We start from the raw sequence: 23755 nt of genomic DNA on the forward strand, positions 1-23755 counted from the left end.
GGGACAGTAGGTCCCCCCCTTATTACCATTTTTTTTTTTTTTTTTACAGTGAGCAGCCACAGGCTGCTCACTGTTTAGTGGACATGCCCCTACTCGCGGTATAGCGAGTTGGGGTATTGGGGAGATTTTAATCTCCCTTGTGCTATTATGGGGGTCATATTGACCCCCATAGAGTGAGGGGGGGACCTGGGGGGCTTATGAAGTGGTGGGGAGCACAGCTCCCCACCGCTTCTGTCTTTACATATTACAAGGAGGGAGCTGCACGTCGGTAGCTCCCTCCTTGTAATAAACTGATCGAACAAACGAACACTGATACTCAGTGTTAGTTTGTTCGTCTGATTTTTTCTATTCATTCATTCGTCTGTCTGATGAATGAATCGGTGAAATTCCCGTTCGCATGTCCAGGTGTTTCACTGGGCATGTGCGGGAATCTCACAGTCTGTGTAGTGTGGGTAGATGACGTGTCCCACAGGGACTTCACCTACCCACACAAAGATGGCGGCGCCCTGAATAAAGATCGGGGCAGAAGATAAAGAATTAAAAAGAGGTAATGTGGGGGGCTTAGGGGCATTTGGGGGTGACTAGGGGGTCAATTGGATGTAGTGGAGGCGGGAGGGGGGTTAAAAAAAAAACGGAATTCGGCATGACAGTGCCGCTTTAAGTAAGCACCTCTCTGAAGCCCACCATATACCATGTCATAAGTCCAACCACAATGTGTTTTTTTAATTCATTGTATTAAATTAATCTATATTAATAAAAAAACACACATGTTGTATTAACTCTTCATCCCACTGCATTTAAACCCTGTACCCACAGCAATACACTCACACTGTGCTATATAATGAACTCCAAATATGGTGGTTTAAAGTAGTACTGTCACAAATTATATCATTGTGTTATTTGTCTCACAGTGTTACGGGGACTTGGGGGCTAACGATGAAATGGTGTCAAAATTAGATCCTGGGCTTTTCAGGACAACACTTGGGGCTCCAGACCCTGGTTCTAAGAATAAAAATAGTTTTAGAGAGAGAAAAATAAAATGTCCTACAAACCTGCGATATCTGTGTTTTAGTGATCACCTATATGGTGAGAGTGTTACAGGATGCTTATGTCGCTCTGGCCTAAAGTGTAGATGTTTTGTGTTTTTTATTTTCAACACTAGATGGCAGCACACTACTATGACTATGCACTCAGATTACCAAAAAATCTCTTCCAAATTCACAAGTAGTTTGATACTAGATAACAAATGACAAATAAAATGCCCACTAGGTTTTGACTTGCCTACGTGTACATTGTTTCCTTATTCTTTTCCAGATTCACATTTAGATACAAAAAGCCTTTAATATGAATGAAACCATAAATTAATAGTTTGTCTTAACCGTACAGCGTTCAAATTACTGCATGCAACAATAGCCACAGCACATTACTCAGAGGGAATGGATGCAATGCATTTCACTGATGTGGCAAATATCATCATTGCATGGCAAAATATTCATTGGGGAACTTATACATATTGCCTGATCGAAAACCGTGTGATTATACACTGCTGAAAATATTGTAAAAGCAAAACATGATCTTTTGAATTTGGAATATGAGACACCTCTTTTGTGATGGAATTTTGTGCTCAAATGAAACGTTTTTTTTAAATGCATAAAAAGATTACTGGTGCTCGCTTTGTGCATGTATAAATGTATTTATGCATGTGCTGTAACATTAACTATAATAAATTAGTTAATGTTACAGAACCTGTAATTAATAACAGTTAAGCATTATTTAATATTTCATAACTTTAAAAATTGGCTAAAAATAATTTTCATGTGTGAATATGGAGTCTTTAATGCATTTTGTATAATGCCGTGCCTATTATCTTAAAATTCCTCTTACAGACAGAAGCAACAGATCTGTCACCTGCAGCATGCAATCAGAAGCAATGAACTGCGTACCCACCAGGTAATTGGGAATTCTGTGACCAATGGAGAAGGTGGATACTTGCATGGTCTTAAGGTAACTGCTCCCAGAACTCACTGCTTTGCTTGAAACTTTGCTGTTCTTCTGTGAGTCTCAGCCTGTCCTCTCAGACAGTGCTGTCCTAAGGGAATCTTTAAGGCTCTTTAGACTCATTTTATAGATCTCAAACACCCCGGAAAAGTGACTGGTTTTATGTTCATTGTACAGTGAATGGTAACCTGAGCTTCGGGGTCCCTGCACAGCACAGTGTCCGTAATACTGTACATTCGTTTTTTTTAGAGAAACACTGTCACTTAAAAAATGTAATGTTTATTAATTACATTTGTTCTTATTTGCCTTAAGGTTACAGGTCCCCTTAAAATAAATAAATAAAAGCATTATTCAACTTTCATCGCCAGGACAGTCTCCTCACTGCAGATTGTGTGTGCCTGCATGGGTCAGTGTGCGAGCGCGCGTGTGCCTGCATGGGTCAGTGTGCGAGCGCGCGTGTGCCTGCATGGGTCAGTGTGCGAGCGCGCGTGTGCCTGCATGGGTCAGTGTGCGAGCGCGCGTGTGCCTGCATGGGTCAGTGTGCGAGCGCGCGTGTGTGCCTCCATGGGTCAGTGTGCGAGCGCGCTTGTGCGCCTCCATGGGTCAGTGTGCGAGCGCGCTTGTGCGCCTCCATGGGTCAGTGTGCGAGCGCGCTTGTGCGCCTCCATGGGTCGGTGTGCGAGCGCGCTTGTGCGCCTCCATGGGTCAGTGTGCGAGCGCGCTTGTGCGCCTCCATGGGTCAGTGTGCGAGCGCGCTTGTGCGCCTCCATGGGTCAGTGTGCGAGCGCGCTTGTGCGCCTCCATGGGTCAGTGTGCGAGCGCGCTTGTGCGCCTGCATGGGTCAGTGAGCAATTTAACACACATTTTCTCCTACACCCACAAATAATTGTTATTTTTACTTCATAGAATCACTATAGGGTCAGGAACACAAACATGTATAGCCTGATCCAATCACAATGCTTCCCCATAGGATTGGCTGAGACTGACAAAGAGGCAGAGCCAGCATGATTCAAACACATCCCTGGCCAATCAGCATCTCCTCATAGAGATGAATTGAATCAATAAATCTCTATGAGGAAAGTTCAGTGTCTGCATGCAGAGGGAGGAGTCACTGAATGTTTGGATGTCTGGCCATGACCCAGGAAGGATCTCTTAACAGCCATTTGAGGAGTGGCCAGTGAAGTTATCACTAGGCTGTAATGTAAACACTGCATTTTCTCTGAAAAGACAGTGTTTACAGCAAAAAGCCTGAAGGTAATGATTCTACTCACCAGAACAAATTCAATAAGCTGTAGTTGTTCTGGTGACTATAGTGTCCCTTTAATTTATGTCAACCCAGCCTCCCTATTTTTTGGGAGGGCTGGAGTGGATCCTTCCTGAGTCCTGTGTGGCCGCTGTAATCTTCAAGCTTTCTGCTCCCTCACGCACTGTTTAGTGATGCCGGGGCCAGAGTGAACATAGGTAGAACTGCAAGAAGATTACTGCTTTCTCAGCCAGCTACCTCCGCTGAAGGGCTGACAAACACCCAAGTGCCAGGACAAAATTTCTAGACGCTATGGTGACCTGGCACCTGGGATTTGTTGAGCCCTGCATTAAGGACAGAGGCAACTGTCCAACTTCTGAACCAAATCAAAATGTAGAATTTGTGCTGTGTGTTTGTTCCACCATAATTTAAGGATTTCTCCTTTTGTGCACCAATGCATTTTATATATTGGGGTGTTTTAAGTGCGGAAATGGGTTTCTTTTAACGTCATATATGTAGGACTACCACAACATTACATATGAATACAATGTTAAAAACTAGTGGGGAAAACACTTTTATTTATTTTTTTATATAGTTTTTATACATCAAATACAATTAGAGAAAAAGAACACCAAATAGATTAATTTATCACTCCTGATTGTTCAATGCCACAAATGAACGGTGTTCCATGCCATCTTAATGGCATTAAACCTACTATTGTTAGGAAGGCATGGAGTGTCCTAACATCGTGAAGGGAGTAAATAAGTAAATATTTTGTTGTTTTGCTTTAGGAATCAGGGAATCACTTGCATGCTGCTAATGTTGTTGAGTTGCATTGAAGACTGATGCATGGGGCTTCCATTTGATATATTGATTAAATGTGTTTGCCATAGAATTCTTAGAGATTTGTTTTGTTCTTTGAAGGGTTCACTTTGTGAAAGCAAATCTCTTCAGAAGACTACTCCAGACAGAACAAAGCCTCTTCAAAGAGACAGAGAAGACCTTGAAAATAAACTTGCATATGATAGTGAGTTTTCTCAACTTGGGGAAGTCCTGAAGCAGAGTGCCGGCAAATCCAGTGAAGACATCAAGAAGTTGGAAGAGAAGGTGATCAATTTCATTCATTTCATATTCTCATGCATAATACTACACTTATCAAGGCTTCATGGGACAGTAGTCTTCTGCTCACCAAGATTCCAGAGATAAAAGCAGCTTGCATGCCTTTAAATTCAAAGTTGGCATATCCCACTGTGCCTTAATAAAAGAAAATAAGTGTATCTGTGGTAATAAGGCATTCCAGGAATCTGGCTGCTACGATAAGCTAAAATTGCCTGTTCTGAATGGAGATCTTGATTACAATAACTTACTATAGAGTTCTGAACAACTGATGAGAAGAACTGATTATCTAAAAAAAAATCCTATGCCTTTTTATAGAAAATCAGTTATCCTGTTCAAATTCTACCATTTTATGTCGCTTGGATGACTATTGTGTGTTACAATTGAAAAGGTAATTTAAGAAAGAAAAAAAAAGATAAAAAAAAAAAAACAACTAGCACACACTCAGAAATATACAGCTGTAGCAAACAGATGCACAGAACTGAGTATGACTGGAAAGATTAAAGTAGTCTCACATGAGATGAAAAATACTGAATAATGCTGGATATTATGATAAAAAATAGAGAATATCTAGAGCCCCTATTTAAAAATAACAACCAAATCTATACATATAGTACAAAGACAGTCCAAACAAAGCTTTAATAAATCAGGCTAGATACTGTCATATATATATACAGTAGGTATAGAAAGGTAAAGGGGGCAAGTGACAGATGTGTATATATCAAAGAGTCAAACACATATATATTACCAGCATATGGACAAATATAGTAATCTCAAAATGTCCATATAAACAAAAAATATTAAATAGAGGAATGTGGTGAAATATATATAAAGAATACTCATATACAGAGGTAAAAAAGATGAAAAACGAATAATAGATATCGTGGAGCTTAGAATGCCCACGGCATATCTATAAACAGGATAGTATACAGAGCAGATAGAAGGAAACAATACATAATAGTGGGCACAGCTGTTAGAATGAATGCTGCCTAAAGACCACAATGTATCCAGTAAATAAGTATACTCAGTATCATATCCAGTTACGTATATTAGCCTCTGAGTGGTAGAGAAAAGAAATCTATCTATTAGACATAAAACACCTAGTAAGTGAAATAATTATAGTGACATAATGTGAGCAAAAAAGTGAGTCTTAAAGAGACAAATAAACGCCTTTATTTGTAAGATCTATTGTTTCAGAAGATACTAAAGTAACACTTTAAATAATATATTATTGCTTACATCTATGTCATCTTTTTATACCAAAACTCCTAGAGTAAAAAATATAGCTTATATTGGGAATAGCCTCCCATACCTTAGTCACAGGTAAAAAGTCCCAGGGACCTAAAATACCGGTTTCAAACCTACAATCCTAAATATTGAACCTAACAAAGATCCACTGTCTGAATAAGCCGAGAACCGTAAAGGGAAGAGACTAGGTGACACCTGTCTACATTAAAGTGCCGTAAGATATCCATAAGTGCAAAAGTGAACCCAAGTTTTGTCAGGTGTAGGAAAGTGCACAAGACAATATAGTCTCTACTTTGCCCTTTGTCCTATATCTTCTGAATGGTTTGGAATTTCAATAAAATCCCAGTACAGTTAATGTGAGTATTTTGTAAAGATGAAAGAATGCGACAATGTTAACTGTGTCCAACAAGAAAGTTGCTAGTAGTGCAAAACATGTTTTTTCCTTGGTTTGTACAGTAGTTTTCATGTTGAAGATAAATCGCCTTTCTTTCTTCAAAGTCAATGCTTGATTTGTATTTGTGTAACATATTGCCGTAGTGTGTACACTTTCTACCCAGACAACGTTGATACACACCCCACAAATCTGTAACCAGCAGCATACTGACATAATGCAAATATTTTGAATGTTGTGTATTTAGATCAGAACTAGAGACAAGTACATCAGCAGCCTAAGAAAGAAATGCCAGAAAGAGAATGAACAGAACCGGGAGAAGCAGAGGCGGATTGAAACCTTGGAGAAATATCTTGCTGATCTCCCTACACTTGATGATGTGCATAAGCAGACTGAAAGGGTACGTTTTAATTTGCCCCCTGTATAAGTGTGGCTTTCTGATTGTTGATGACTGTGAAATATTTGCGATCTTGCTATGTATTTGCTTCCTTGTAATTGTTTGAAATGCTAATCTGGTTTTCTTCTTTGTCTGTGTTTGTGTTGGTTATATCTGTTCTTTTTTTTTTTTTGCCAGTTATTTTTATTTTGTACAGCTGTACAATTTAATGTAATACCACCTTGTATCATCTGATTTTTGCTGTGCTACAGGCAGAAGTACTCAAACACTAGAGGTGCTCAAAAGCTATTGCCATTCTAAACAACCCTGTTTTAATTTAGTTTGGTTCTATGAAGTACACGTGTTATCCACACACAAGTGGATGAGTAGCTCTGCTTCCTGTAAAGGATAATGTTTCATCTCTGCATTGTTATAGCCTTATCTCTAGTCAGTAGATTGTTCAATCAATATGTTTTCATGTAATGTTTTCTGTTCCAGTGAATGGAAAGTAAGCTCATCCCATCACCAATAGTGCTTTTATATTTCTGTATAAATGGCTTGAAAATGTTCAACATAAAACATAATTTCACTACCAAAAGATAAGATAAAATATTAAATGGGACACTGTAGTCACCAGAACTACAGTTTAAGTCCCTGCAGGCACTTTCATGCAAACACTGTTATTAGTATTATGTCTATTATTATTAATAATGTCTTCTCAGGCAGTGTTTATATTACAGCCTAGGGACACCTCCAGTGGCCATTTCTCAGATTGTTACTGGAGGTGCTTCCTGGTGCAGTACTGCACAGTGTGCCGAATTGCTGTTCAGCGTCGCTGAACTTTCCTTATAGAGATACATTGATTCAATGCATCTCTATGAGGAGATGCTGAATTTTATGGCTGGCCTTTGCCCCCTCATTTTCCTATGGGAAAGTTTTGGATTGACTGAGATCATCACTTCTGATGTCTGCAAAATTACTTTTTTTATTTTTATTTTTTATTTTTTACCCTAAATGGTTATTTTAACACTATAGAGTCAGGAATACAGATTTGTGTTCCTGACCCTATAGTGTTCCTTTACTATCCATACCTTTTTGCTGTATCCATAATGGTGTACTGTTGATATACTGAGAGTAAACTTCAAATTTAAAGACAAAAGCAGCCGTGCCCATGTATTATCATATGTGTGTATATACTTGGTTAAATGTCAATGGTTTTCTTTCCCTATTTGTATAGTCTCTAAGTTGTCATCGTGTTTACTGCCAGGGCCACACTGTAAATAATTATCTGTTTGACTGTAAAGCTGCAGGTGTTGGAAGATGAGAACAAGCAGCTCAAGGAAACCACTAAAAGCCTGGAGAAGTTTCTCAGTGATACGAGGGCACAATGTCAAGAAAAGGAAGCTGAAACAGAGCGTCAGAAGCAGAGAGAGAAGGAACTGGTGCTTACTGTGCAGAGGTATGAACAAAAGCCACTAAGGTTTTTCTGTATGTATTGATTTATTGCTTTAAAGACAAAACCGAGGTCCAATCATGGGCATGCACAGTAAGGGGAGGCTACCTACCTCCTGAGGAAATTGCTACTTAGTTTGTTTATCTTTTTATTTTTGTGGGTCATGAGTTCCCATTTCGTTTGGTTTTGGATGATGCAGAGGCAGCATTCTTATTCCTTACCTTACAGGGCAGCTTAGAGATTACCATAATTAATGCCCCTTCCCAACACGACTGCATACTTAACTAGCAGGCAGGTATATTAGATCATGAAGTAAAATATGAAATAGGAGAAGGCATGAGATCACAAAAAGAAGCACATGGCTTGTAGGATCATGATAAAAAGTTGTATCCTGGGAATTGAAAGATGAAGTGTGGGATATGGGACTGTGATGGTAAAATATAAATTGGTTATGGAATGTGGGATCAAAAGGTAAAATATGAGATTATGGGCATAAATGATGACTCATAATACTGTTGCAAATGACATTTTGGCTTTGCCCACTCTGACACATTTCTATAGATGCCTATGGGTCCAATTACCTGTGTTCAACTAAAATCAGCACCAGGACCATGATATATCCAGTTATATAAATGGTGATGGCCACATGTCTATTGTTCCCTTCAATACATACCCACGTTAGAAATTGAAAGCAGATTTCCAAGTGCAAGAATGTGTCTATCTCCTCTTGTCTGATGTTGTGTATATTTCACAAATGCCTGTATCTGTATTTTTAAAATTTTAAACATATATTTCACCAAACATGATGGCCAATTAAAGTACACATCATTGCAGTTGTTAGATTTCGAGTAATCACTTCTAGTTGGAACTCAGCACATTAAATAAAAAAAAATGGTGTGTGCCATACTTCTAATAAGGGCTTCAGGGCAGCCTAATTTCCTGTTAGTGGTTTTTCTTCTTACACAAACTCCTGTCTTTATTAAATATGTATCTTCAGCCAATTAGTCACTTGAATACTCAATCTCCTTTGCGAGAGACCATATCCGTTTCCATATGCTCACTTCAAGTGCATGAAGACAGATCGCTCACAGCTAATTGGTTTTGTAAAATGCATTATAAATGCAAATGCCCAGTTGTCAAGTACAAAAAAAAAAAAAAAAACATAGGCTTGAAAGCTGTGAGAAAGTGTATAATAATGTGTAGAATCTATAAATGGATTGGAGTCTGTCTCTGCCAGTGTTACAATATTCGTGTGATTTTAAAACCGTTTTGCTCACAAAGAAATATATGATTGGAGGATGCTGCTAATAGTGATTTGAGTTTGTTACCCAGTGCAATTGGTCAGTCTCCTTCCTCTCCCAATAACACAGCAATGCAGTTTCCACCAGGACTGTACTAATGATTTACAAAAATTCTCCTGAATTTTCTATGGCCCATACTTCTGCTATGCTAATAGGAATGTGGTTTAAATAATTTTATTTATTTTTTAAGAACCCAACAATCTGTCCCAGGTCCACTTATTTGAATGATAAGGTAAAACACGAATGCCTAACCCAACCCAAGAACTTGGTCTACCCGACACCTATCCTGCTGAAATAAATGGAGATCACTGCGCTAGCATCAAAAGTCCATCACCCAGCAGACGTCTCTAGCAGGGCATTGTATAACATACTGTTTGTAAAATCTAAAAATAGATACCGCGCTCAAAATTGAAATGCTCAGACTTAGATTTAGTTTTGAGGTAATATTTAGTAACTCTTTAAATCAATATAGTAATCCTTGTGCATTAAAAGGGAAAAAAGAACAAACTTTCTCATATACAAAAAATGGGGGATACTACACATCATTTCAAACCCTGGAGAGTAACTGTATCCTGCCCCAGTCCCAGAAAACCAATTTTTGAGTTTATACAGGACAACCAATGAAATGTGTGAGTCCTTGTTAGAGTTCATACAATAAGGATTTCCTTTCCTTTATATGTATATCAAAAAGTCAGTCTGTCTCTCTCTCTACTCAAAAAATGAAATAATAAATCAAAAGAAGAAAAAAGGGGGAACAAATGAAAAACTGCTGAGTACTCAATGGAAAAAATGATCTATATTGATAGGTCTCACCCATTTAGTTGTCAAGGTATAAGAGTTCCTTAAGATCCTGCAGAGGAAAGCCACCCTATATGCTCTAAACTTGTAGCCAAAACGTGTAGCTGTTATTTGGGCCAGGGCCATTGAAGGGTTGGTATCCCGAGTGCGCAACCCCTGGTGACCTGCGCCCAGGCACAGCAACACGACGATTGTGGCAAATGGATGCCTGAACCAGTTAAAGTCAGAGGAAGGCTTTAAGTACTACACTTTTTGGCTCCAAGTGTAGATCTATCTCAACAGAGTTGTGGTGGGTAAAAAGTGCGGATGAAAACCCCTTCTACCTGTAGTAAGTGGATAGTTAATACATTGCTAAACACAAATACACTCACCAGTCAAGCCATAAGACTTGCTTTTCCCACAGAAATCTCACTTTAACAGTGCTCTTACTACTTCAAGGGATTCTAGGTAGGTGTATGCAAATGAGCTCAACAAAGAACCACATTTTTGCCTCATAATTCCACTTTATGCATGGATTTCTTGGAATATGTGTCTGCTGTATACAACAATGTATTATGGCTTGACTGGTGTGTGTATTTGGGTTTAGCAATGCATTAACTATATATGTTTGTATGTGTGTGTATATGTGTGTGTGTGTGTGTGTGTATACACACACATATAAAGGAAAGAAAATCCTTATTGTATCAACTCACAAATGTCATTGGTTGTCCTGTATAAACTAGAGAATTGGTTTTCTGGGACTGGGGCAGGATAGTTACTCTCCAGGATTTGAAATGATGTGCAGTATGCCCTATTTTTTGTATATAAGAAAGTTTGTTCTTTTTTTTTCCTTTCATTGTTACAAGGATTACTATATTGATTTAAAGATTTGCTAAATATTTATGGCAGTTTCACAAATATGACCTCAAAATTAAATCTAGTCTTAGCATTTCAATTTTGAGTGCGGCATCTATATTTATATTTTAGGTTCATATTGAGGTTTTAACAGAGGAGGGGAACCTCGATACCCGCACCTAATTACAGTTGAGTGCCAGCGTATATTTTTATTTATTTATTTTTTATAACCTATTTTTTGGTTGTGCTTAGTTCTCAGTTATATTAATGTATTCTGCAGGTTCATGAAATTTGGTGGAGAATGATTGTATAATCTGCCAATTAAATCATCTCTAGTGTGATATTTACACACATATTATTTTCTGCTTTGGAATATATAATTAGTTTTACTGTGCATAGTTATGAAGATTTCTAATTATGCAAACTTTACAATCATAGAAGTTAATCTGAAAATCAGGTGGTATCCGACTATCTGATGTCGTGAGCAGCACTGACATAGTGCTGCTCACGACATCAGATAGTCGGATACCACCTGATGTGTTATTTTCTTAATGCTATGGTTAAGCTACTGCAGTACGTTACTTTTTGTTATCTCGAGCTGCCATGCCTATACTGTTCCACACTGCAGCACCAAACCTCATGTCCTCTGCTTAACACATTTCCTGCACACATGCCCTGGCTGCGCAGTTTTAAGAGACGTATTCAAGTGAAATGAAATGTGATGACCTGTGATATTACCTGCAATCTCAGCATTATTTGCTGGTATTGATCGATTGTCTAGCTATCACCATCCATTTATTTCAGACATGTCAGGTAACCTTTATATAAAGGAACACTGTGTATGCCAGATAAGGGAAATACCGTAATCCTATTTTTGTTTTTACAGTTTACAGCAAAAAGTCGAAAAGTGTCTAGAGGATGGAGTTCGACTTCCAATGCTGGATACAAAGCAGCTCCAGAGTGAAAATGATCATCTCAGAGAGCAGATAGAACGTACCAATAAGGTGGGCAAATCACATGCCATCTCCATGTCAAACTATAATTTGCTTATGAAAAGTGATTGAAATCTATACTGAAACCACCACATTTCAAACCCGTAGTAATGTTTACGAATTCAACAAAGCTGCAAAAAACACGTTTTGTCCGCAGCCTATCAGAATCTTCCAATTTGCGGAGTAGCTCTCTGCTTTGCATTGTTCTAGTAAGCTTTTTAGCCCATCAGTTTACATGTGAAAGGTGAACAGTTGGTTATTTGAGCTGCATCACATTAAACCTGTTGTATCACACCAATCTGACAACAAGTATCTTCCCAATAAGCTACTATAACTAGTGTTTAACCTAGCCAATAAATTTGCAGTTATTGCCATTTAAAGATGAGCTATTTTTGCAATAAGAGTTGGCCACATTTTAATTTACCGTATTTCAGCACTTACTAGTCACCACCGCATACTAGTCGCACCCTGTTTTTTTAAGTGCAAAAATTGGTTCAAATTCAATTCATCATGATATAGTCACATTATTGACCATTGCCGGTTTTGTTGTTGTTCTTGAAAACTGATGGCGAACAACCTACTGATCTTATACCGGAGAGAGGGTTTATTACCTTTTAGTTTATTGTATTTTAATGCATTTTATTTTTTTACATTTTTAATGCATGTATTTCAACTCTGACCACAAACAACTTAGATGTATGGCTACTTTCGATGCAGGTTGGGACCAGGTAAAAGCAATTACGAACAGGTTCTGGACATTCAAACAGGACGAACATCTGAAAGATGTGATTCCACAGTTTGCATTAATAACCGCAAGAAGGGGCAAAAACCTTAAGGATTGTTTGTTACACAACCATTTCCAAAAACCATCATTCTCCACACATTGGCTGTTGAATAAACTGGCAGGCACCTATAAATGTGGGCGCTGCAAAGCATGTAATTTTATTTAAAAAAAATTAAGTGCTTTGAAAATCGTACCCATATGGAAAAATGTCAACCTTATTCATTCTTTATACTGTGACATTAAAGGAGTGGTATACTTGCTTATCTGCCAATGCGGCCTGTTTTATGTTGTCAAAACTTTCCGTCCTTTTATATGGCGGATCTTGGAAAATATAAACTCAGTGAGGACCGAAAGAAATATAGAGACTCCCATTTCAAGGCATGTAAAGTCAGTGCATCAAGGGGACCCTACCGTGTTGAAATTCCTGGGCGTTGAACTTAAGTTAGATCAGAGGAAAGGGAATTTGGATAAACGTATGCGGAGAAGAGTGTACTAAATCACTATCGACAGAATAACCACCTTTCTAAGCCTCTCTAAGTTCCTAACAATAGCATACACTGCGTGCAGAATTATTAGGCAAATGAGTATTTTGACCACATCATCCTCTTTATGCATGTTGTCTTACTCCAAGCTGTATAGGCTCGAAAGCCTACTACCAATTAAGCATATTAGGTGATGTGCATCTCTGTAATGAGAAGGGGTGTGGTCTAATGACATCAACACCTTATATCAGGTGTGCATAATTATTAGGCAACCTCCTTTCCTTTGGCAAAATGGGTCAAAAGAAGGACTTGACAGGCTCAGAAAAGTTAAAAATAGTGAGATATCTTGCAGAGGGATGCAGCACTCTTAAAATTGCAAAGCTTCTGAAGCGTGATCATCGAACAATCAAGCGTTTCATTCAAAATAGTCAACAGGGTCGCAAGAAGCGTGTGGAGAAACCAAGGCGCAAAATAACTGCCCATGAACTGAGAAAAGTCAAGCGTGCAGCTGCCAAGATGCCACTTGCCACCAGTATGGCCATATTTCAGAGCTGCAACATCACTAGAGTGCCCGAAAGCACAAGGTGTGCAATACTCAGAGACATGGTCAAGGTAAGAAAGGCTGAAAGATGACCACCACTGAACAAGACACACAAGCTGAAACGTCAAGACTGGGCCAAGAAATATCTCAAGACTGATTTTTCTAAGGTTTTATGGACTGATGAAATGAGAGTGAGTCTTGATGGGCCAGATGGATGGATTGGTAAAGGGCAGAGAGCTCCAGTCTGACTCAGACGCCAGCAAGGTGGAGGTGGAGTACTGGTTTGGGCTGGTATCATCAAAGATGAGCTTGTGGGGCCTTTTCGGGTTGAGGATGGAGTCAAGCTCAACTCCCAGTTTCTGGAAGACACCTTCTTCAAGCAGTGGTACAGGAAGAAGTCTGCATCCTTCAAGAAAAACATGATTTTAATGCAGGACAATGCTCCATCACACGCGTCCAAGTACTCCACAGCGTGGCTGGCAAGAAAGGGTATAAAAGAAGAAAATCTAATGACATGGCCTCCTTGTTCACCTGATCTGAACCCCATTGAGAACCTGTGGTCCATCATCAAATGTGAGATTTACAAGGAGGGAAAACAGTACACCTCTCTGAACAGTGTCTGGGAGGCTGTGGTTGCTGCTGCACGCAATGTTGATGGTGAACAGATCAAAACACTGACAGAATCCATGGATGGCAGGCTTTTGAGTGTCCTTGCAAAGAAAGGTGGCTATATTGGTCACTGATTTGTTTTTGTTATGTTTTTGAATGTCAGAAATGTATATTTGTGAATGTTGAGATGTTATATTGGTTTCACTGGTAAAAATAAATAATTGAAATGGGTATATATTTGTTTTTTGTTAAGTTGCCTAATAATTATGCACAGTAATAGTCACCTGCACACACAGATATCCCCCTAAAATAGCTATAACTAAAACCAAACTAAAAACTACTTCCAAAAATATTCAGCTTTGATATTAATGAGTTTTTTGGGTTCATTGAGAACATGGTTGTTGTTCAATAATAAAATTAATCCTCAAAAATACAACTTGCCTAATAATTCTGCACTCCCTGTATATTGATATTCAATAACTGCATATAATTAGATCTAAACAGATTAGGCTATGTACAGACAGTTGCACCTCACATTGTCAAATACCATAAACCACCATGTTTTATGGTGGTAATGGAGTTTGATAAATAGTAAATGATAACTATAACCTGAAGAATCTTATTCCGAGATACCCCTCTAAGTTTTCTATAGAGACATCAATGTATGCTTTATTTACTTACATTCTCCGGATAGAGCACAAGTAGCTAGGGACTTTTCGATCACTATCTCCCAGCACTAACAGGATTGATCTTAAAAGTCCCCTATAGCCAGACTAATGACAAGATGAATAGGATTTTTTTTTCTCAGCATTCATATCAGATGAGGATTGAATGACTGCGGTAAACACGCCCCGAATGTACATGCGAGTCAGGGGGAAGTATTCCCCAGCTCGAAATTGGCGGTAACGGAAATATTCACCCAGTAGACGTGAAGACGATACATCATAGCCCTTCCCTGTTTACCCGTATGGTAACGACGCAAGTCTAAATTAGGACACAGCTGGCCGGTGTGGAGCCATACACCTGCCCTGTGGCGCCCTGTTCCCAGGTGTTGTGAGTTGAGGGGTGGTAGGTTCTCCGTGGGTAGTTGTCGTGTGTGTAGTGCATTAGCATACTATTGATAACTAATTATGAACGGCTTATATCAAGTTCTGGTATAACTCTTAGCGGCCTGGGCTACAGTCTCCCAGGGGTTCAAGTCCCCGGGTCGGTAGCCGGGTTGGCGGCAGGGACAAATGGGGCAACTCGGGAGGGGTTCCAGCTCTAGGTGTTCACCCGTCTGTCATCATGCGTCTCGAGGGATGGTAGGCCCAGCGCCATGAGGAGAGTCGGGGCGCCTGTCATCGATGAGAGTTTATGTATTGTCCCTTTGTGGTTCACCACTAGTAGCCTGGGGGGCATCCACCGGTATTTGATGCCAGCTGATCTTAGCTGGCTGGTGAGATGCTGCAGAGATCTCCGCCATTGTAGGGTGGACCTGGTGAGGTCCGGATAGAAGGTGAGGCTGGCGCCTTCAAACATGAGCGGTGTCTTGCCTTGCAGCGCTGACCAGATGGAGATTTTGTTGTGGAAGTGTGAGCATCGCACTATGGCGTCTAATACTGCCGTCGCTGGGGCTCTGCTGGATTTAGGCAGACGGTAAGTCCCATCCAGGGTGACTTTTTTGGCCTGTGCAGCCGGCAGGATGGTGGCCACCAGGCGTCTCACATAATGGGGGAGTTCTTCTTGTGTCCTATCTTCAGACACCATGTGTAGGTCCTCTATGGCCCTGATATCTTCCATCTGGGCGAACCAGATGGCCAGTGTGGGGTTTCCTGGCTTGTAATAACCATTATTAAACCTCCAGATAACTTTGTTTAAAGTTGCGTTCATCCGAGAATATTCAGAAAGCAGTTCGGACCAATAGCCAATCACAATCTGTGATTTCCTAAGTTGAGCAGACTGGTTCTTGTTCTAAGGACAGTGGAAATTGTGTGTTTGATGCAATAAGCCCACTCTGCCTGAGGAAAACAATTTACAGGTTTATGCACTAAAGTTAGAATGGTCAGGAGTTCAAAGTCAGTTTAAAATTTTATGCTGCAATAGTCAAGTAGTCCCTCTTTTATTTTTGGTTCAAGTGTTTTGGCCTCAAATGTGAAATTCACTTTTCATTCCTGACCGTTCAGGCTTGAGTAAGTGAAATCTGTAAAGCTGTTGGGAGAAACTTTTTTGAACGTTAGAACAAAACATTTAATTATAACCTTTCTGGTGAACAAAGATCTTGTAAAATTCACTGTATTGTGTATTTAAATGTTCTTAATATTACGTTGATTTTAATTTTTTTTTGTGTAGGTCATAGACAATCAACAGAATCAGATTGAGAACATGGCTGCAGAAATCCAGGTACGTGTATAAGGTTATTGATGTTAAAATGCTGTAAGATGAGCACGATGATAATTTGCAAGCAAAAATAATCTTAAGATTAAGTAACAGACAGAGGCTCAAAACAATCTGCCTTGGCATACATTGTCTGCAAGGGTTGAAATGGGACTAACAATTGGCTGAGCCGTCCACACTCTTGTTCTAAACTGTCCACAGCACTTTCACTCTCATACAACTGTATGCATGCATGAGATTAAAGGTATTGAGGAACACACTTCCTGCCCACTAGGCGTTTGCTTTATTTAAGTATGACAAACATGCAAATAAGCAGCTGCTGCTTCACTCAAGCTTCAGTTAGGTTTTATGTTTTCTTGTAAATGTGATTAATAACAGCAGAGGTTTGATTTTTTAGCTCATTATTCACTGTCTGAAATCATGGCCTGAGGTGGACCAAACACCTTCCTCCTATAATTACCTGCCAGACCGCAAAGCTGTCCTTGTTAGTTGATTAACTATGTATTGTATATGTAAATTAGGTAATGTAGTTTAAATATTTGATGTCCAAAGATTAATTACTCTTTATTAACATGCATATATAACTAAGCATTAATTTAGCAACGTCATGCAAGAGTTTTCTAAATGCAGTATGCTAGATTACTATAAAGGATAATTTTCTCTTTAACATCTAAGATTTTCATAGCAGAATATTATTTCAGTATTTGCACTTTAAGATCTTGTTTTGGAACAGTACTAATAAAAGGTTGCCTACCCCTGATCTAGTGTATATTTTATAATAGGAGTGGCTCTTACCACTTTTTTTGCATATGGTATCCTGTTACCTTTTCTAGCCTTTTTCTTTTGTAACTAAAATGTTCCATTCTCATTATTAATTTTGTAGCCCGACTTTGGACTTGAAGGCCCTCTTTAACTCGAGAGCCAATTTGAAAATATAATTATTTTTTTATGCTTTCTGTATTACTATAAAGTGTTTTTATTCCTGTTAGTCCACACTTTTGTGAGTATCTCTCTATATGGTGTTTTTCAAAGAGGATGAAAAACGATTGATTTATTTATTTTATCACCTATCCAAGGCAGAGATTCAGCAAAACTATTTAGATAATACAATATACTGTAACAAGAGAGAGATCTTTGGTGATATTTAAAGCGTGTAAAGTGTAAAAACCAATGTACATTGTTTGTTTGCAATTCGTTCAGCTGTGTATAGTTCTGTTATACTTCTACTTTTAATGCTGTATAATTTTGATGATTTTTTTAATAAATATTTTTGCACTAGTGTTTAAAAGAGAAACTCTTGCAAGAGCAATCCTGTGCACTGGGGCCTAAGAAGAGCACTGCGTGTGCTGGACAGCTGGAGGAGCTTTTCCTTGAAGTGAGTAAATTAATCGGAAATAATCACAATGCATTTTAATCTGCAACAATATTAATTTTCAGTGAGCGATACCTCTCATTGCAGATAAGCACAGACAAGATGGTGCAAATAAGTAGTAAAATACTGTTAAATCTAATTATGCAAGTATAATATACCATCCAAAATGATCTCACAGGACATTTTTATATATCCAGCTTAAGTAGTGATTTATACAGGAAAGTAAGGTCCCCCTCTGTTATTAACCTTCAGTCATTTGGGGGGTTGTTTTGCCTCTGCTGTTGATTATTGACCAGCCACAGCTAACCCAGTAGGAAGGTAATGCATCAAAATAACCTTAGAACCCAGTAAAACCAAATAGAGATTACAAGGCCAACTGTTGTAGTTTGATTTAAGATTTAATTATTTTCCTATGTTAGGTTTTTGGGCTTTGTTTTGTTTTTGGGTTTTGCGTTTCTAAGGTGCTATTTACCTATAAAATGGATGGTTATTCCCAGGCTGCCATGCTGCCTTAACAGGAAGGCTTGTCTGCAGACATCAGCTCATAATTCATGCCTGGTGTACCCGAATCCATACCTAGAATGAAACATGTTTGTGGCAAGAAAACAAACTAATTTGAACATGCACAGGAACGGAAAAATAAATTGCAATTTCATGATCTCTCAAAAACCCTTTCTTCCCTTTTTAGCCCAATGAGCAGCTTTGCAGATTCCATTTCCCTGTAGGATCAGTTATTAATGGGCAGTAGCAAACCAAATGTACATAGCTGATTCTTATCCTTCTCTTCCTACTTATATGTGAACATATGAGAACAACGTTTACGTGAAATTGGCCTGTGCTTGTTAGGAATGAAAGTGTGTGCAAAGCAGGATTCTGTATTTTTAATGCATAAAGCACTAACAGATGCTATGGCTCTGTGCAATAGAACAAGATTTCACACAAGGGGTTGTAAGGCAAACTTTATGTGAAATATACATGAATGCTGGTATAACAATAATTCTGTTTAATCGGTGCACTTACAAGCTTATATTCTAATTTCAGTAAAAATTAATGACAACATATGATTTTGGTTGTTGTGTTGGTTTTTGTTTACCGGTAACCACACATATGTATATATACAATCGGTTTTCATGTTTAGGCAAATAGTAACCAAAATTGATGCAAAATGAACCAATATATGGGACAGGGAAGACAAATCAGGCCAGAGTTCTGTTCTTTTTGATGTCAAGCCTAGCTCTACAGAGTTGTGTGACAAGATCTCTGGTGGAATGAAGTTCCTATGTGACAATGTGATTGTGGCATATAAAGTCACTTTCTACAAACTAAAAGCCATATGAAAGCTAAAATGACACTGCACTACCAAGGGCTATTTTGAAATAGAGGCACAATTATTTAAAATGCTTTTGATTGGTTCCCTTTAAGCACTACTGCCCATCTTTTATAATTGAAAATGACACCTAAGGTTTGAAGGTAAGTGCTATACTACATTAAGCAATGTTGGATCATTTTGCCTGGAGCTTATTTTTATTTTCCATCCAGTGTTACAACAGGATAAACATTTAAAGCCTTTCTTTGTGAACTGCTATTTAACCCATTGAGTACTTGTACATTGCTATACATATACCTATTTTATCAAGTAAAATGTTAGATATTAAAACTAATTTACCTGACTTGCATTTTCATATAAATGATCTGTTTGGTAATTTGCAGATAATGTATAGATTTTATTCATTTTTTTTTTTTTTTTTAAGAATATTACAAAATAGTGTATATATCTACACTGAAAGTTTATAGTTTAGGAATTATAAAAGATATTAATAAATAATTATACATTTAGTCAGATTAAGGGAGAGACTGGTGTCTGATCTCCATCTTTTTGTGTGTTCAGGATCCCAGATCCCAGCGGGGATGGGTGAGTGCTATCCGTTTCAGTTCCTCATAAGACTAAATTAGCTGAAGCTGTGCATTTAAATTGCATGTTTCTTGTGCAGTTTTGTTTCTTCTAATACAATATTGAGGTGATTTAGTTAGCCTATCTGGACATGTGTTGCAAATTCACAGGTTGCTGTCTGCAGCTTTTGCTTTATTGTAAATGTTGCTATTTGCATTTGTTTGATGCTCTATTGTACTTTTAATTGTCAGTTGAGTGTTTTGGTTTGTTTTATACCCTTGCAGAACCAAAAGCTAAAGGAAGAAAACTCGCGTATGACAAGGCAGGTTGAGGAATTATGGACGTCCCGCCAGCCACTCTCTGAGAAGGTTCCCGTGGCCGATCAGCTGTTTAAAGAGATGTCCCACTGTTTGTTTGACCTGAAGGCCCTCTTTAGTATATTGAATCAACGGGTTCAAGGGAAGGAGCCTAATCTCTCCCTTCTCCTGGGTATTGGCTGTAAGTGTCCTTTTTATGTTGTGTGCTCAAAATGAGTACACCAAGACACTGAAATCATTGCTGTTCTATTTCATTGTGAATGATTTAAAGTGTTTGGCAATAAAAACTTTTTAATTATTGAAAGTCTTTACTAGAACATGCCACTTGTGGATATCTCTCCCTGACATCCTGTAGATGCATTCTCACTGACCAATATAAACATTAAATTTCTTGCAAATGGCGTGGGGTCTTTGCACCAAAACCACTTTATTAAAGGGGCACTCCACTTCCTAAAACAATAAACTATTTAGTAGCTATATCCTATGAAAACATGCATGCAGGTATATCGTGAACAACTACAGATCTCTTGTCTCAAGCCTTTACAAGCCCTCCCCTTGTAATTCCACCCAGACTTTATGTGACTTTCCAATCACAGACTCCCAATGCAACTTAATGAGAAATCTTTGCAAGGCAGCTGGTCTGAACAATTGTCTATTCTTGAGTTTAGCTCCATTGAGCTAACCAAACCAGGAAGTAAAATGACCAGTTGTCTGACAGCCTTTGGGTGTAACAAGGTTACATTTATATAAGTGCCAATTTCTATTGAAATCTGCACTTTTTGTAAAATGAGCAAAAAAAGATGACCGTACTTTAGGGGTCTAGAGTGTCCCTTTAAGATTTAGTGGTTTTGGTGCTCTGAGTGTCTTTTTTTTTTTTTTTTTTTAATCTCACACATTTCAACATTTGAATATATTTAGTATAAATTGGTTAAGACAGTTCAAGATGACATCTGTGAGTAGGAAAGCCGTTTCAAGTATTTACCCAATACGTACAGGGCGGATTGAAGCTTATTGCAAAGTTTATGCTGCAGCAAGCACCATGTACACACACTCTGCTCTAAAGAGCTATAATACCATCTACAAGAGCTGTCATTCAGGCAGCTGGAATTCTGCCTTCCAGTTTGCTTCAATATTTAAAAGGGTAATGCACACACTATTATAGGGGGAATCTGTCTTCTGGGCTGTCTGTGAAATTTGGCCCCGTTTTGTGTGCGTGGAGCATTAATGGAACAAGATCAGACCCAATTTATGGTGCCCCTTTTTAGTATGGTTAACTGCTCAATTCACATATCTTTGAAAGTATGATTTGTGTGTGTTTTTTTTATTTTTTATTTTTTTATGGATTGTCCATATAATGCATTACAAATTGGGCAGGCGTTATCACTTTTCAATGTTTCCTTTTGATGTGCTTTCCATAGATATTTTTAATTGACGCCTACTACCTTTTTTTTTTTAATTCTGGTATTAATTTTATATGAAGAACATTCCAGAGGTTTAACATAATGTTATCTCAACCACAGCATTATGTCCTTTACCATATCTATTACAAGACAGTTGTGTTCCAGAACTCTTCACGGCACACCAGCAGTCCAATATTTGTCAGTATCTCCAGTGGTACATATTTGGGAAGTTTGTAAATCTTGGATTGTTGGGGTGTCTTATGGACGGTTAGCAACCTTTTTTCTATAACCATTAACCATGGTAGGAGTAACCTTATTTTAAACAAAATGTGTTGTGGAGCATGTGGACTGCATTACATTGTACAACATGGCCAACTCTTGTTCCTCTAGAAGGCCAGTTCTGTCTGTGTTTGTTGGCTGCTTCATTTGTTAAACTTTGTCTTTCTCTTTTCCACAGCTCTTAACTGTTCATCTGAGGAAACTGAAGCTTGCCACAGCACAGAAAGCATTGCTAAGAAACTTTCAGAAGCCCGTCAGCTACGCAAGGACATAGATGATCTAAGGACCACATTATCAGACTGCTATGCTCAGGACATGGGAGACAATTGTATTACCCAGTGATAAACGTGGACTTCAGACTGCCTTCAACATTAAATGCTGCTTTGTTCAAGTAACTTGCATTTATACTCGGGAGCCATAATTGAACACATTTACTATGCACAACTGGGGAGGCAGAAGTGACACACTCAGACACATCTGCAAAATCTCAACACATCTCTCCAGTACAGAAAACACACAGAATTGTCTGCTCTGTTCCTTTTTAAAAAAAAGTTTCACAAACTACTGAATGTTTGCTTGCGCTGTGAATGTAGCTATGGGTTTCTCCAAAAATCCATTTGAATCCAGGAGGACATGCTAGGGTAACATTATCGTCTCAGATAGCAGGGCCTGTACTTGCAAATTATATGTCAATCATCTGTTTAAATTGAACCAAGTCCATGCAGGGAAATTTCTGATTAAGAGTTTATGTAAAAAAAAAAAAACCCTGCTGATTACAGGGCAGGTTTGAAATCTAATATTGGTTTACCGTCAACTGTAGTGCCATTATGAGAAGATTTTATAACAAAATGTTTGAGATCATTGCTCAGAATGAATTAAGCCAGGGATAAAAAAAAAATGTCATACAGTTGATTTTGTTATTGGCATCTGTTTGTTTATTTTTGGGGTGGGGTTGATGAACCATCTACCTGGCTTTCTTCATGTCCTTCTGTTCTGATCTTCCAGATCCAAAACAGGTTGGACCTGTAATCAATATCTCACCATTAACTGTATTTCAATGGACATTATTGTGGCAGTCACTGCTGCAGCCTTAATTCTTTACAATTTGAGTATGGGTGCTTACAGGTGGAGTCCTTTCTTCCTCAGCACTCCCTCTGGATATATATCTTATAGTGAAGCTATTATTCAGTCAAATCCAAAGATGGCAAAGTTGCTACAGACTTGAGTGCCATCCTCTTGCTTAATAACAGTTGCCATATTTGCATATAATGGCCAAATAAAAGCTCCATTCAAATATAGCCAAGCTGAGTGTTAAGGAATCATTTCACCAACTATATTTTGGCTGGAAGGTTCATATGCCATATATTGCCAGTTATTTTATTAGTTAAAATTTTAAATATGAGAGGACTCATCAATGCACCATTTTTGCAATAAAACCAAACACAATAAACCAATAAAATCTGTTTCCTTACAAAAAAAATAAAAAATCCAGTTGTGGTTCTGCAACAGATAGCAATTCACCTTTTGGGCAGCCCAGACAATTTCTTTCTGGGTACGATGACATCTGCTTCTTGTAAGGAAACACTTATAGGGTTATTTACATAGGTGAGAATTAAATGTTTATTTCAAATTTAAGGCCAGAATAGCCAAACTGACATTGAGACATGTTTAATTTTGGATATTTTGACCGTGAATTTCAAATTCACCTTGAATTTCTCACTTTAGTGAAACATCCTGTAAAATGCATTGGTGTCTTTTACTGGTTGATATATTGGGGAATGCAAGGTGTTGTATGATGAGTTTTCTCCAGGTCATTTTGTGAAGATAGATTGCTTTTCACACCGCTTTCCAGTATTGCCTAGCTCAGTGATGGCCAACCTTGACACCATAAATTGTTTCTGGACTACATTTCCAATGATGCTCAGCTAGCTAGCATCATGGAAAATATAGTCCA

General features: G+C 38.4%; 1 protein-coding gene across 5 annotated transcripts in view; it reads left to right on the forward strand.

Moving 5' to 3' along the window:
- The window catches only part of CEP85L (centrosomal protein 85 like), a 251083-nt gene extending 227819 nt beyond the window's left edge, over positions 1-23264 (forward strand). For 3 of the 5 annotated variants that reach the window (XM_063443477.1, XM_063443474.1, XM_063443479.1), the window contains 9 exons: positions 1887-2004; positions 4166-4348; positions 6244-6396; positions 7677-7831; positions 11645-11762; positions 16498-16548; positions 17822-17917; positions 20090-20303; positions 21980-23264. In XM_063443477.1, coding sequence (XP_063299547.1) covers positions 1887-2004; positions 4166-4348; positions 6244-6396; positions 7677-7831; positions 11645-11762; positions 16498-16548; positions 17822-17917; positions 20090-20303; positions 21980-22143 — 1252 coding nt within the window. In that variant the 3' untranslated portion in view covers positions 22144-23264. The remainder of the gene's footprint in view (positions 1-1886; positions 2005-4165; positions 4349-6243; positions 6397-7676; positions 7832-11644; positions 11763-16497; positions 16549-17821; positions 17918-20089; positions 20304-21979) is intronic. The other 2 variants (XM_063443476.1, XM_063443478.1) reach the window with 2 other exon arrangements.
- Positions 23265-23755: the final 491 nt, after the last annotated feature.

Source organism: Pelobates fuscus, chromosome 2 (genome assembly GCF_036172605.1).
Source record: "Pelobates fuscus isolate aPelFus1 chromosome 2, aPelFus1.pri, whole genome shotgun sequence".
Lineage (NCBI taxonomy): Eukaryota > Metazoa > Chordata > Amphibia > Anura > Pelobatidae > Pelobates > Pelobates fuscus.